The sequence below is a fragment of the Ostrea edulis genome, chromosome 3 (assembly GCF_947568905.1).
Source record: "Ostrea edulis chromosome 3, xbOstEdul1.1, whole genome shotgun sequence".
Taxonomy (NCBI): domain Eukaryota; kingdom Metazoa; phylum Mollusca; class Bivalvia; order Ostreida; family Ostreidae; genus Ostrea; species Ostrea edulis.
Genome location: NC_079166.1, coordinates 43623139 through 43638060, shown reverse-complemented (window position 1 = coordinate 43638060; position 14922 = coordinate 43623139). Strand labels below are relative to the sequence as shown.

Here is a 14922-nt window from a genome sequence, read left to right as displayed (position 1 = left end):
AATAACTTTCAAGCTTATATTCTTTTCATGAACAACTACTGTTAAAAGTAATGGGGGGTGGAACAGTCTCAATTTATTTGCACTACAAAAATTTAAAAAAAAAGCTCATTGTCAAAGACGGGGGAGGGGGGTGCAAGCGGGGTGGGGGGGGGGGTGGGGGGGTGGGGGGGGGGGCTAATTCTTCGTGCCTGTTTTGGAATACACAATTGTTAGAAACTATATTTGTTTTGAACCTATTGAAATCTTTAGAATTTTCATAATTATGGAACAAAAATTGAGTTAATGGAAACAAATTAAATTTTTTTTTTTTTAAATATACATGTATATATTAAACATGGCTTCGAACAAAACGTCTAGTCTAGCTCTAAACAATACGTCTTCTTTCAAACCACGGGTTAGGTCTAGTTAACGTCAATATGAGCTACTTCTTCCTTTACTAGATTAACAGCATTTCCGCGGCCATGGTAGCTAGTGTCGCTTGACTCGATCGTCTCCATGCTATTTTTCAAAGTATTTATGTATCGCACATGTTGTGACTTTGCACCTTTTTCTTTTTCACACGTCTGCTTCTCGCATACATTCCGACGTGTGTCATATTTTTTATATTAGTTATCATTTCCATAGCAGCGTTTCGTAAAGTTAGTAAAAATAATTTGGAATATGAAATAGTTTCAGAGATAAAGCGTACTTATATTTACATGAAAATGCTTGCAAAAATTAAACATTCCTAGTATGGACGTTAATATTTGACCAAAAGTAACGATTGCCGTCATAAGGGGGGGGGGGGGGATTTTTCGCAAACAAGGATCGATTATAAAAGCATCTGAATAGTTTGTACGTCTCCCAAGCAAGATTCAGAGAGAAATGTGTGTCCAGATCTAGTTTCACACTACTATAGTGAATATCAACAAACGATCATCATCTTACACTTGCACTGAGTCATTGTTTACAGACGGTTGACTTTCTTTTGGTAAATGCCTAGAGATGCAAATTGCATGTGCATGTAGGAGCGATTTCGGTGACTATAAATTGTAGGTTATAGTATCAAAATTATTGTGGCGCATACTATACATATATATAATATATGCAATGTATATATATGAAAAAGAGACTTGTAATCACTATGAAATAAAATGAAAATTATCATTTGACAAGAATTCAATCAAAAGATTTACACAAAACACTTGACAGCGGTAGTAAATTACAACAAAATATGATGACATTTTCCACGCGATACAACGTCGTGACGTATACTTTTTTTTAATTATTATTATGACGTCGTATAGTGTGTCTGTACAGTATTGTGATTTTTCTCGGGAAGCTTAACTACGCTGCGTCCGGTTCTAAATTTATAATAAATTCGCAACCATCACGTGATCATCGTCCCGCATATCCTTAAACTTATTTTCAAAAATTATTGAATCAAGACATACGTTCCAATTGGTTTTGTCATATATTTGAATAACTTAAAATTTTCGATCTTTCATGCAACACTTCTAGGGAAATTAACATGAGACGTGCAACACCTTTACAATTTTTGGTAGTAAAGGACTACCTGCTCCCATTTAGTTTCAATTTAGTATCAATAGCACTAAAGGAGATGTTATTTAAGTGTTTTACACATAAACACTATATAGTTTTGGCCCCACCCTGGGGTCAGAACCCCTAACCTGGGGATCATGAAATTTACAATTTTGGTAGAGGCTTCCTAGCTCATCATTACTACATACTCACTTTCTCTGCCCAGGAGTATAAAGGAGAAGATTTTTTTTTAAAGAAATACATCATTTTTATAGTCCCCCCCCCCCCCCCCCCCCCCCAAAATTAAGGCGCCTTAGGGTGGAGGATCATGAAATTTACAATTTTCGTTCTCCTTCACCTACGAATGCTACATACCAAATTTGGTCAAGACTGGCCCAGTAGTTTCTGGGAAGAAGTTGTTAACCGACGCACGTCGCCGGACGCAAATCAATTGCAGTAGGTCCATTAAGGTCACCTGAATTTACTCAGGTGACCAAATCAAAACAAAGGGAACTATTAAAACTATTCAGAAACCATCGCCGAAGGCGTCTATGTATAAAATACTAACTTTTGTAATGTAGAATTACTTTTATTGACCACGGAAAAGGGGGCCGCCTCTAATATCTGTTTCACCTCATCGCACTAAGGCCAAAAAAAAAAAAATATGTTTGTTTCAGGTCGCCTCTGATTTTAAACAAGAGGACCAAGGGCCACATCGCTCACCTGAGTCACTTGGCTCATATTTAAATATTTTCCTATGTATTTGTATGCAAAACTTTGACCCCCCCCCCCCTTGTGACCCCATCCTCCCCTGGGGGCCATGATTTTAACAAACTGAAATCTGAAATGTCAGAAAGCTTTCATGTAAATCTCAGCTTTTCTGGCTCAGTGATTCTCAAGATTTTCCTTATATATTTGCATGTAAAACTTTGATCCCCTATTGTGGCCCCATCCAACCCCCGGAGCCCATGATTTGAACAAACTTGAATCTGCATTATGTCCGGAAGCTTTCATGTAAATCTCAGTTTTTCTGGCTCAGTGGTTCTTGAGAAAAAGATTTTCAAGGATTTATCCTATATATTAGTATGTAATACTTTGATCCCCTATTGTGGACCCATCCAACCCCCGGGGGTCATGATTTGAACAAATTTAAATCTGCACTATATCAGGAACCTTTCATTTAAATCTCAGCTTTTCTGGCCCAGTTGTTCTTAAGAAGAGTTTCCCTTTATATTTGCATGTAAAACTTTGATCCCCTATTGTGGCCCCATCCAACCCCTGGGGGCCATGATTTGAACAAACTTGAATCTGCATTATGTCATGAAGCTTTCATGTAAATCTCAGCTTTTCTGGCTCAGTGATTCTTGAGAAGATTTTTCCTATATATTTATATGTAAAACTTTGATCCCCTATTGTGGCCCCATCCAACCCTCGGGGGCCATGATTTGAACAAACTTAAATCTTCACTATGTCAGGAAGCTTTCATGAAAATTTCAGCTTTTCTGGCCCAATGGTTCTTGAGAAGAACATTTTTAAATGACCCCACCCTATTTTTTATTTTTGTGATTATATCCGCTTTGAAAGGGACATGGCCCTTCATTAGAACAAACTTGAATGACCTTCACCCAAGGATGATTTGTGGCAAGTTTGGTTGAAATTGGCCCAGTGGTTCTTGAGAAGAAGGTGAAAAGGTTACGACGACGACAGACAAATTTTGATCAGAAGAATTTACACAGCATCGTCTTGTAAGCTTGAATTCAGGGTCAGCATCTTTAAAGCATGGTAACACAAAATGTACATAACATAAGTATTATGATTAACTATATATCTATGGAATTTCAACGTCACAAACTAGGATTGATTGTATCTTGTTAACGTCATGAGAGAGAATTTTTCACTCATATGGAGACGTCACTAAGCCCGGTGAAGGGTTTCAAATTTAGGCCTTTGCTTGGCACTTACGGTCAATCAACAGCGAGGGTTCTTTTGCGTGTCACACCTACTACTGTGACACGGGACATCCGTTTTTAAGGTCATCTCCCGAGGACCCGTGACATTTACACTTGTGTGCCGAGCGTTTGGCGATGGAACTGTCACTAATAACTGTTTAAACGACTTAGGTCTGCCGCAGCCGGGATTTGAACTCATGCCTTCCGCATGCGGGGCGAACGCTCTAACCTCTAGACCATCGCGGCGGTCCACAAACTAGGAACACGACACATTTGCCCAAAAAAACTTCAAAAGTTGTGTGACCATAAAAGTTCATCAAGATCAAAGGTCACTATCCATGGTATCCAGCACATCTGCATGAGATGATCACTTATCAGTCAAAATATCAAAAGCCAACCGCAAAAGACAATACAGTATCAGCCCATACACAATTTGTAGGTATCGATACAAATTATTCTCTTGAAGTCTTCAAATATCGTGATCGTCTCTTCCCTCGTTCTGTTTACATGAAGTTCCCCGCAAAATGTACCTCGTGCGTACGTAAATGATGTTAACTTGTTCGTTGTTTTATTGAATGTATATAGTGCCGACTTTAAATAAGATTTACTTTACATTGTTTATCTATTTAAACAAAGCAAATATAGAATTCGTTAATTCATTTCAGATATATTTCCGTCAAAATTTTGTTAGAATATTAGTTTAAAGGTCAAGTACGGTGATTTTCCTAAAACTTGAGTTTTATACAGAAAAATGTCTGTCGTACACTTATGGATTAATTTCCATGGCAATTTTGATAAAAATCACTTAGCGTGAATTACACGGCGCTATCAAACTTTACCTGAGCGATCGATAAATGTGTTATGACGCGAGTTACCGCTCGTAGTTATGACGTCATCTAAGACAACTTTCGATTGCATTGATAGGGTTTTGTAGTGTTTACACATCTTCACAAGTCAAGGGTTATTGATTCGTTACCTCGCACTAACGAGGTAACGAATCAATAACCCTTGACTTGTGAAGATGGTGTTTACATAGAAAAGTCCTATACTATGGTACAATGCGCTGCTTTGAACTGCAATGTGAAATCGAGACAGGGATTAAGTATGTTTCTTTTCCCAAAAGGCCCTAAATTTCGAAGAATTTGGACACTGAAACTGAAAAGAGACACTGAGATTTGTGACAAGCCACGAGGATCAGTGAGTTGACACTTTTTATTCACGAGGATCAGGTTTCCATCAACCCCGACGCATCATCCTGTTTGACGCCAAACAAAGTGCAAAGTGATGATTAACTGGGCATCCTACAAAACAAGTGGAGGAATGTATTTTAATTATAAAAAGTTCAACCCAAAAAGGGGGGATGCAATCCACCCCTCTCTACATCCACCACTGAATGCTTTAATTCAGTGGGTTTCCGATTGCACATAAAAATATCTTTCGAATATTGTCGTACTCATACTATATTTATAAGGGACTCACCATTTCATTTCTTCACTATATATATTTTAAAATATAGTAAAAATGGAAATGAATTCAATTTAAAAAAGCTATTTTGATAAAACCTTATTTATTTCGAGTTCAGTCCAATTTCCAAAGCTTTTTTTTGAAGTTCATTATGAAAACAAGTACAAGGTTTTCCTTTTCCTACTATGCTTTTTAAGGCTACATTAATTAATATATCATGAATCATTAAGGCAAAATTTCACACCTCAAAATGCTACAATTCGTTAACTTTGTGCCGTAATATTTCAATTTCGCATTTGACGTGTGTTGTGAAGAAATTACATTTACTATTAGGCCTAATTTACATTTTATGATATTGTATCGACATGTAGATGTTTTTCTTTTTTAAAAAAAGGGGGGGGGGGGGTACAAATAACGTTGTGCACAATAAGTTTTTTCTTTTGTCGTTCTTTGTTCAAAAAGGCATTTTTCAATTAAATATATATCTAGCTAAACACATCATAATCTGAATCTGATCAATCTCATATTAGTAAATTCCATTTAAAAAAATACAAACGTGAGAGTCAATCTCACAATCCCTACAATAGAGTAAACGGCGAGTATCTATGAAGTCTGATTTTGATTAGCCTAGATTGTGTAAAATACAAAGGTTATCTTTTGATAGAACATTTTTTCCAATATCATTCCCAATTTTCTATGGACTGGCCCGGTAAATAATTTCTAACTGAGATTCCTATGAGATATTTGTCGAACATATAGACATATTACTATCGGATGGTTTCAAAACGGGTGCAGGTACAAACATAAAAGGTTGAATCCCTAAACTCAAGTGTATCTATACGGTATTTCACCGTCAATATCCACGGTGTTGCTAAAACTGGCAATTTCTCACGGAAATTAAAACGATGATATACAGGCGTAAACAACTACAACTGTCTCAGATGACGTCATAAGAAAGGGCGGTAATTCCTTCATTCGTTTCTATAAACAACGATTTTGGAATAGGTATTTTGCGCATTTATCTGGATTAAAAAAAAAAAAATAAACACATCAATAAACTTTTCAAAACGGGTTTTAATGAATTATAAACTTTATTTTCAAATCTATTTTTATTACACTTGACCTTTAAGAATCGCCATATCATTTACTTTCACGGAAAGTTAAATGCAATATATCTAAGTCCTTATTCATCTATTTCTAGTCCTCTCTCTCCTTGTATTCATGCGTGATTAAAAATATCATTTCAATAGACTTATCTTTCAGCATAATTGTTCGACTAAAATTTTAACATATCATACATAACTTTATTAAACATGTTAACAAATTTGAAATTCAATGAAAAACATGCAGTGTCTGCTTTCATACCCACAGAAGCTCTTCTTATCTCCCACTGTATTCAGTTGCAGACCTGCTAAGTCGATGCCTGACTCTAAAATATTTTCACATTCTTTCCCAAACAATGTATGCTTTCCATTGACATTATTAAGCATTTTATGTGCACGGCAATGATTTTATTTCACAAAACATGCACTGCGATTCAAACTATATTCAGTTGCGTAGGAGCTAGAGTGGTAGTGTAGCGGTGAATCCACAAGGAATAGCTCGCTACGCCTGTCGACCCAAAACACCCAGAAACCATTCTATAATAGCATTGCTTTGCATTCATCTGCATACACTTCCGATGGAGAAAACAACTTTAATGTTTTCTTCTTTTCTCTATTTAATCAGCCTGTTGTAATTTGATTATTTTATCCTGTAATTTAGTTTTCTCATCATTCCATATTTTTTTCATCTCTTCTAGCTCACGTACTCTTTGTTTAAGCTCAACATTTTCTCTCTCAAGCTGATTTTTTTTTTCGAGCTCCATGTCTTTGTTCTTCAATTTCTGGTCTTTTGCAAGTATTTGTTCATTTAGCTCTTGAATCGTTGTCTGAGCTTTGATTAGCTTTTCTGTTGCCTTTTGAAGTTTTTCAGCTGCATTGTTCAATGCCTTTCGATTTTCTTCAGTTGCATTGTTCAAGGAACACAAAAACCTTTGGTCTCTTTTCTCCAACTTTTGATCAATGATTTTCTCCAATTCTTCATTCTTCAAAAGAAAAGATTACAAGATTTTAAAAGAAAAGCTCCATGGGCCACACTTGATAAATGGTTTTTCCTTACTGATCAATATTATACATTATACACATCAAGTTGCAACGGTCACACAAGGTCTCAAGTAAAAAAAAAACAAAAAAAAAACTTAAATCACCATTACAGGAGTCTGGTTGAATTTCACTTATTCCTGTAGTTCTCACGAAGAAAATTATCCGATATACTTGTATTACAGTGCAAAACTTAAAACTTCCTTTAATAAATTTAATTCTACATCACTCTGGGAGTCGTCATGCATACTTGAAACTACAATTGTTTTGTATCACTGTGTTTTTTTTGAGAGGAAGATATTTTTAAAGAATTGTACATTATACAATGCATGTAACGGTGTATAGGCATAACAGACACTTTTAGTTGAAAATGACACTATCAGAGAAACATGACGGACACTTTCAGATGAAACTGCTGTTTCTGCATAACACGTTCTGTAAGTTATCTTTGTTTATACTTAAACCTTTAATAAACCTGAATAGTACCTCCCACGGAATGTAACTTATAATAATCTCAATGTTCAAACTCTAATTTGTTTTCATTTTATAATGATATAATTATGATAAATATAATTTCAATCTTGCACACGTGGCACACTGACATTGTCTCGCATTTTGGATGGAATTCACAAATAAACTGAATTCCACCTTTCTAGAATTATAGGTTCAATCTTATATTTGATTGTTGATTCTTCAAATAATATATCTTAGTAAGAAATAAAACTGATAAAATAAGTATGTTGCGGTATTTATAATTTTTTTTTATCAATTAGCACAATATACCTGTTATCAACGTCAGAAAATTGCAATTTTCGTTAAACAGCATTATCAAAATTTCACAAAAACTGGTTAAAACGATATAATAGTATTCAAAACAATTTCATGTAACTGTTTCTTTAAAAGTATACAAAATGTTTGTGGAAAAATAAAGGAAATTCATTGCATAATGGACTAGATAAATAATTTAATGAAAACAGAGTTATTGCCCTTGGATTCACTATTTTGAAATATATAATTGACTTTTGAAATATTTTACGATTAACAAGATTTTTTACAATAACCATTCAAAAAGACTCCAAAATTTTTTATGTTCCTGTCATGCATATATCTTATTAAATCATTGACTTTGCGAAATCTTATGATGTCACAGGAAGGGGGAACTACATTAAATACCCGCAACTTTCACTTTTAATGCTGACTGTCTGGTAATGGAACAGTCAGTACCCATTTTCATGACATACATGTAGTACTATACATCTGCATGTACTTCTTCAGATTTTTATTTCTAGAATTCAAATACATTTATTATATACCCATCAATGTATCGTTCTTTGATACTGTGGATTTCACAGCGTGTGATCCGGTTTTCCGGATCATCACACTGTGGTTTTCTGATTCCGTATCAGTATCCTCTGAAACTGATGCCGTCACAATGACGTCACAATGCATCAACGCAACGTTATTTGTGGAAAATATTGACCGCGTCACAAAACAAAACTACGTACACAAAACATAATTTCATGGTTTGTTTGTGTTTTTGATAATTTGGATTACATTTATTATATTATAAATGTGGATTTAAAATGCAGAAGGGGGTATATAATAAATTTATCATTACTACAGTAATAGCTTCGCGTCTCGTGTGATCTGATGATCCACGCCTGTCAACTCGACGTGATCCGACTCTTCGGATCAAGTTACTGTAGTAATAATATATATGTATCATACATCAGTGACATGTTTATTATTGCCAGAAATAAATGTCTTGTAAAATAAATATATATCACTCACATAAGGGAGTTGGTCCAAAGTTAATTAAGAATGGATATATAGTACCATGATTACAAAAATATGAATTAATATCATTTAGAACTCAAAATGCGAAAACAATACATGCATCTAGGATATCCTAATAATAAGAAGTCTATTATAAGTTTAATTACATCAATGTGCAAATACTAAAGGCATTGAAAAACAATCAATTACATTTACTCAGCCTTAGGTGATAATCTTCTAAAATGATTATGGGTCAGCTTTTGAAAAGACTAAAACCAAATCAGGACCAGTACCAGGTAGGTTTTCTTCTTTTGTTACCCTGAATTGATCGTTTAATTGCAAGACAAACAAGAGGCCCATGGGGCACATCGCTCACCTGAATCACCTTGGCTCATATTTGAAGATTTTTCTTATATATTCGCATGTAAAACTTTGATCCCTATTGTGACCCCAACCTACTCCCGGGGGCCATGATTTTTTCAAAATTGAATCTGGACTAGGTCAGGAAGCTTTCATGTGAATGTAAACTTTTCTGGCCCAGTGAATTTTCAGAAGATTTTTAACGATTTTCTCCGATATATTTGTATGTAAAAATTGATCCCCTATTGTCAACTCATCTTACCCCCTGGGCCATGATTTTAACAAACTTGAATCTGCACTATGTCAGGAAGCTTTCATGTAAATTTCAGCTTTTCTGGCCCAGTGGTTCTTAAGAAATTTTTAAATGACCCCACCCTATTTTTTTTTCATTTTTAGCTCACCTGAGCTGAAAGCTCAAGTGAGCTTTTCTGATCGCTTTTTGTCCATCGTCTGTCTGTCTGTTAAACATTTACATTTTCAACTTCTTCTCCAAAACCACTGGGCCAATTTTAACCAATGTTGGCACAAATCATCTTTGGGTGAAGGGGATTCAAAATTGTTCAAATGAGGGCCAACCCCCTTATCCAAGGGGAGATAATAGCAAATCAGTAAAAATACACTGAAAATTTTGAAAAATCTTCTTCTCCAGCCAATTTCATTCAAACTTAATGCAAATCATCCTTAATTGAAGGGAATTCAAAATTGTTCAAATTAAGGGCCAGGTTTTCGTCAAAGGGGAGATAATCACAAAAGTGTAAAAATAGGGTGGGGTCATTTAAAGGGACTGACTCACGATTTTACCCAAAATTTTCTTTTTCACTTTTAATGATCAAAATCTACTGTCTAATGTGTTTGAAAGATTTCACATGAAAATTAAGGTGATACATCATCACAGAATCTCATTTTAGAGAGTTTATTATTTGTTTTGTAAACAAAGATTGCGGTATGCTATTGTTTACGAAATTTTCAAAAGAAATGGATATCGATCTAAGTATTATTATATCTTTCACATTTCAAGCATTTTTGGGGTGAAATGTGTCATCTAAAAGTTAAAATTTGTTACTATGCAAAATTAAGATGCATTATATTGCAAAATCAATATTTCACTTGTTTGTTTGTTTACATAAAAAGACTCGAGTCTTTGTTTACATAACACATATTAAAGGCTAAAATATTACTTTTATTCTTGCATTCAGAAGGTCAAAATTTTGGCTGTCAACATTAAATGAGCTATATTTCTAATGTTTAACATCAAAAATGAAAAATAATTTTTATCAAAAATCGTGAACCAGTCCCTTTAAAAATCTTCTTCTCATGAACCACTGTACCAGTATAGTTGACATTTACGTGAAAGTTTGCAGACATAATGGAGATTCAAGTTTGTTCATAGCATGGCCCCCAGGGGTCGGATGGCGCCACAATAGGGGAATCCATATTTTATATGTATTTATATAGGAAAAATCTTTTAAAATCTTCTTCTCAAGAACCATTGAGCCAGAAGAGTTCAAATTTACATGGAAGCTTCCTGACATAATGCAGATTCAAGTTGTTCATATTATGGCCCCCAGGGGTCGGGTGGGGCCACAATAGGGGAAACCATATTTTATATGTGTTTATATAGGAAAAATCTTTTAAAATCTTCTTCTCAAGAACCACTGAGCCAGAAGAGTTCAACTTTACATGGAAGCTTCCTGACATAATGCAGATTCAAGTTTGTTCATATCATGGCCCCTGGGGGTCAGGGTGGGGCCACACTAGGGGAAACCACATTTTATATGTATTTATATAGGAAAAATCTTCTTCTCAAGAACCATTGAGCCAGAAGAGTTCAAATTTACATCGAAGTTTCCTGACATAGTTCAGATTCAAGTTTGAAGCTTTATGACATAGTTCAAATTCAAGTTTGTTGAAATCATGGCCCCCAATTTTCATTTGATTCACTTCCAAAATCTTCCTGTACGCACAAAGTGCAGTTCATAATGTCTTTGTTACAGCTGTAAGTTTTCTCCAGTCATGCTGTGCATTAAGGGTATGAGACTTAACTTGGAGCACGTTCAATTTGTAAAGTTGGGAAGACATTTGTTTTTATTAAAAACACTCTAATTAATTATACAGCATCGGTCTGTGAATTTGTTGACATGTGTAATACCCAATTACCTGTCGTCATCTCTGTCTGTTACACTTTTAAATTCCTGAAACACTGGACTAAACTTGAATAAAATCCTTGGGTAAAGGGGATTTAAAAATTGTTAAAATGCTCCTTATACAATGGAAGATAACGCAAATCGGAGAAAATACAAAATAAAGTTAGTTAAATCATGAAATGGGGTTACAGAGCGGGGGGGAAAAAAAACCCATTTAATTTACATGGAAGCTTTCTGATATAGAGCACAATAAAGTTTGTGAAAATGATGGCCATAAAAGTGTGGTCACAATAGGGCAAACCATATTTACATGTCTTTGAATAGAAAATAATCTTTAAAATTTTATTTTTGTATCAAGAACCATTGGGCCACAAAGTTTGAACTTGCATAGAAGATACCTGACATAATGCAAAATCACGTGTGTAACAGTCATGACACCTGGAGCTCAGATGCCGACATTATCAAAGAAACTATTTTTACATTGGTTTTAACTGTATTATGAAAACCTTTTTTCTTAAGAACCTCTGAGCCAGAAGTATTTCAATGTACCTGAACCTCCTCAACATAGTGCAGAATCAAGTTTCTTAAAATCTGACATGGCTCCTGAAAAGTTAATGGAATAACAATGGGAAATTTATTTTCCATGTGTTAAAGTGACTCAGGTGAGCGATGTGGCTCATGGGCCTCTTGTTGTGATTATCTCTCCTTTGAAAGGGACATTTAAGATCTATACTCGGCCTTAAATGGACTCAATCATGAAAAAATTGCCTTTACAAAATTAATATATATTCCAGTAATAGATAGACATTGAAAAATATATATGTTGACATGCTATTTTCATTGTTATTGCTTCTCAAAAGTAAGCACCCCATCAACATTAAGGAAAATGCACTCCTCCTTTTTTATTTTTCTTAATAATTATTATTTTCCCAAACAAATGGGCTGTAATAAGCAACATAGACTACATACCCTTTATTTAATGATATGTAATCATTTATTCTAATAAATTGAAATACATATTTTCATAATGTTACACTTTGTGAGCCCAAACATGTTAAAAGAAATACTGTAGGAAATACCATTTGACATCAATATTGGTCTTTTCCCTAATTTTTATGGACTAAACCTTGAATTAATTGGTTTTAATTTACAGATTATTATCTTAAATAAGGATTTGAGTAAGAAAATTATATGTTGATGCATTATTTTAGAAGCTATCAGCTCTACAGCAAGTACACCCCCCCCCCCCTTCAAATATTGAAAAATTATACATTATCATATCATCGTAAGACATGTGAAGTTTGAGCATATTTACAACCTTGGATGATAATTTGAACTATTCTAAACTATAACTATTATAAGATACATGTGGTTTACAATTAAATTTTACATTCTATCTGGAAAAAAATATTCTAGAGAAAGCTTTGCACAATGTAAATGTAAAATGAAAGTAACAAACTGAATTTTGATGATTTTGCTTAATATATGATTAATGCATACATGTAATGTGTGATATATCTTATGTCCTGAGACAAAGTTTTATATGAATTAATCTCTACAGGTCAAGAAATTATTTACATGTACATAAATTGGATGCATGTACACGTACACCACTTACGCCGATCTATGTAGATGCAATCTCAATAAGGATCTAATAGTTGCTGCCCCAATAATTTTGAAAAAGGAGAGAGGATGAGGAAAAAATGACAAATTCATGGCGGTTGGTGAAATAAAACAAATTATTTGTAGCCGATCTTTGAAGCTTGCGTCAATATCTGTAACATTGTAGCAGCGAACACAACTACGATATCTGTGGTCACTGGAGCAGCGAAATGTGAACTTTTCTTTTTTACACGAGCGTACCATGTATCTGTTGATGATAATTTGGAACCCATTCTAACCCGGATCCTCACAAAAGAAATATTAACATGATGCTCGTGGAAATCTGAATTGGTCTGACCTACCCCCACCCCCTTTTTCCCATCTGTCTCCCCCACTTTCTGATGCCCCGCTGATCCATATGTTGAACATTTGGATCATAGTAAAACTTTTACATACATGAATAGTCAATGTACACTGAATGCCACACAGACATGTACAATGTAATTGACACACCCTCATCCACCAAAATGTTTGTTCTTCAACCGATTTTTTTCTAAAGCTATAATCATCTCTATCCCCCTCCCCCCCCTTTTTTTTTTTAAAAATTAAAACCCACAAACTATCGACTTGAAATTTGACTGATAAGATGATAAGAACACCCAGGAAGGAATTGATATAGGATATTCATATCTCGTATTGCCATGTAAAAATCAAATGGATATCGTTAAAATATCACATTTCGGAAAACGGAAGCGTGGTTCCGCATTTACGGTACATTTGATGGTGACGTAGGCCGAGTATAATATATATAATATAGGCCGAGTATAGGTCTACTTTAAAAGCCCTTCTCCCAAGGATGCTTTAATTTGGCCAAGTTTGGTTGAAATTGGCCCAGCGGTTATGGAGAAGAAGTCGAAAATGTAAAAAGTTTACAGACAGATGACAGACAACAGGCGATCAGAAAAGCTCACTTGAGCTTTCAGCTCAGGTGAGCTAAAAAGCGTTTCTAGGTTCATTATTGTCTAGGCTTACCCTGATAAAATCTTCTGTTGATGCACCTAAATATAAAAAAAAAAAATACAAAAAAATTATAACATTTTCAACCTCATGCAGTTGAAAGATACATGCATTTCTTTTGCTGCATGAAATCTCTTCCAGGTTGACATTATGTAAAATAATCCTTTACATATCCAAGTTTATATTATCTGAATGAATTTTAGATTAATTTATTTTCCACTAAACAAATAATGTTCACACCGTATACATACCACTGCCACTGTCAGGTCTTGTTGAAAAACTCGGTTCTAAAGGGTCAGAAAGAAATTTATAGTCACTCAAGACATGTGATTTGACAATTAACTGGATGTAAGACTTCATAAGGCCAAAAGAAAATATTGTGTGTTTCCGGTTTCCCGACCCTACCTATGGTTTTGCTGCCGACCCTAAATACTTTATTGATTATATATATAAATAAAATAGAAATTTCATGATCCCTGGGGTAGGGGTTCTGACTCCAGGGCGGGGTCAAACTTGTTATATAGTGTTTATGTGTAGAACATTTAAATAACATTTTCTTTAGTGCTTTTGATACTAAATTGAAACTAAATGGACAGAGCAGGTAGTCTTTTACCAAAATTGTAAATTTGATTTTCCCCAGAGTAAGGGTTTTTGACCCCAGGGTGGGGCCAAACTTAGTAAATAGTATTTATGTGTAAGTTTGCTGATACTGTATAAAATCTAAATGCATACTTAGGAATAGCAGAAAAGGATGTACAAAAAATGGTGAATTTCAATCAAAACCCAGGGTTAGGACTTTAGGATGAGTCCAAATTAGTCATATCTTTTGATGTTTTAATGTTAATACTAGGGCTGAAACAAGTCACCGAAATACCGATATTGTTCAATATAAACCCTTGATTCAATGCCTTGATTTTCGGTTCGATAAGTTTATTACAAACTGGTTCA

At 34.6% G+C, this 14922-nt stretch overlaps 1 protein-coding gene across 7 annotated transcripts in view; it reads right to left on the bottom strand.

The window, feature by feature from the left end:
- Nucleotides 1-5988: 5988 nt before the first annotated feature.
- Nucleotides 5989-14922, bottom strand: part of LOC125674697 (uncharacterized) — a 53967-nt gene continuing 45033 nt past the window's right edge. For all 7 annotated transcript variants that reach the window (XM_048911935.2, XM_048911936.2, XM_048911940.2 and 4 more), the window contains 3 exons: nucleotides 14226-14261; nucleotides 13990-14015; nucleotides 5989-7020 (listed from right to left, as the gene is read on the bottom strand). In XM_048911935.2, coding sequence (XP_048767892.2) covers nucleotides 6655-7020; nucleotides 13990-14015; nucleotides 14226-14261 — 428 coding nt within the window. In that variant the 3' untranslated portion in view covers nucleotides 5989-6654. The remainder of the gene's footprint in view (nucleotides 7021-13989; nucleotides 14016-14225; nucleotides 14262-14922) is intronic.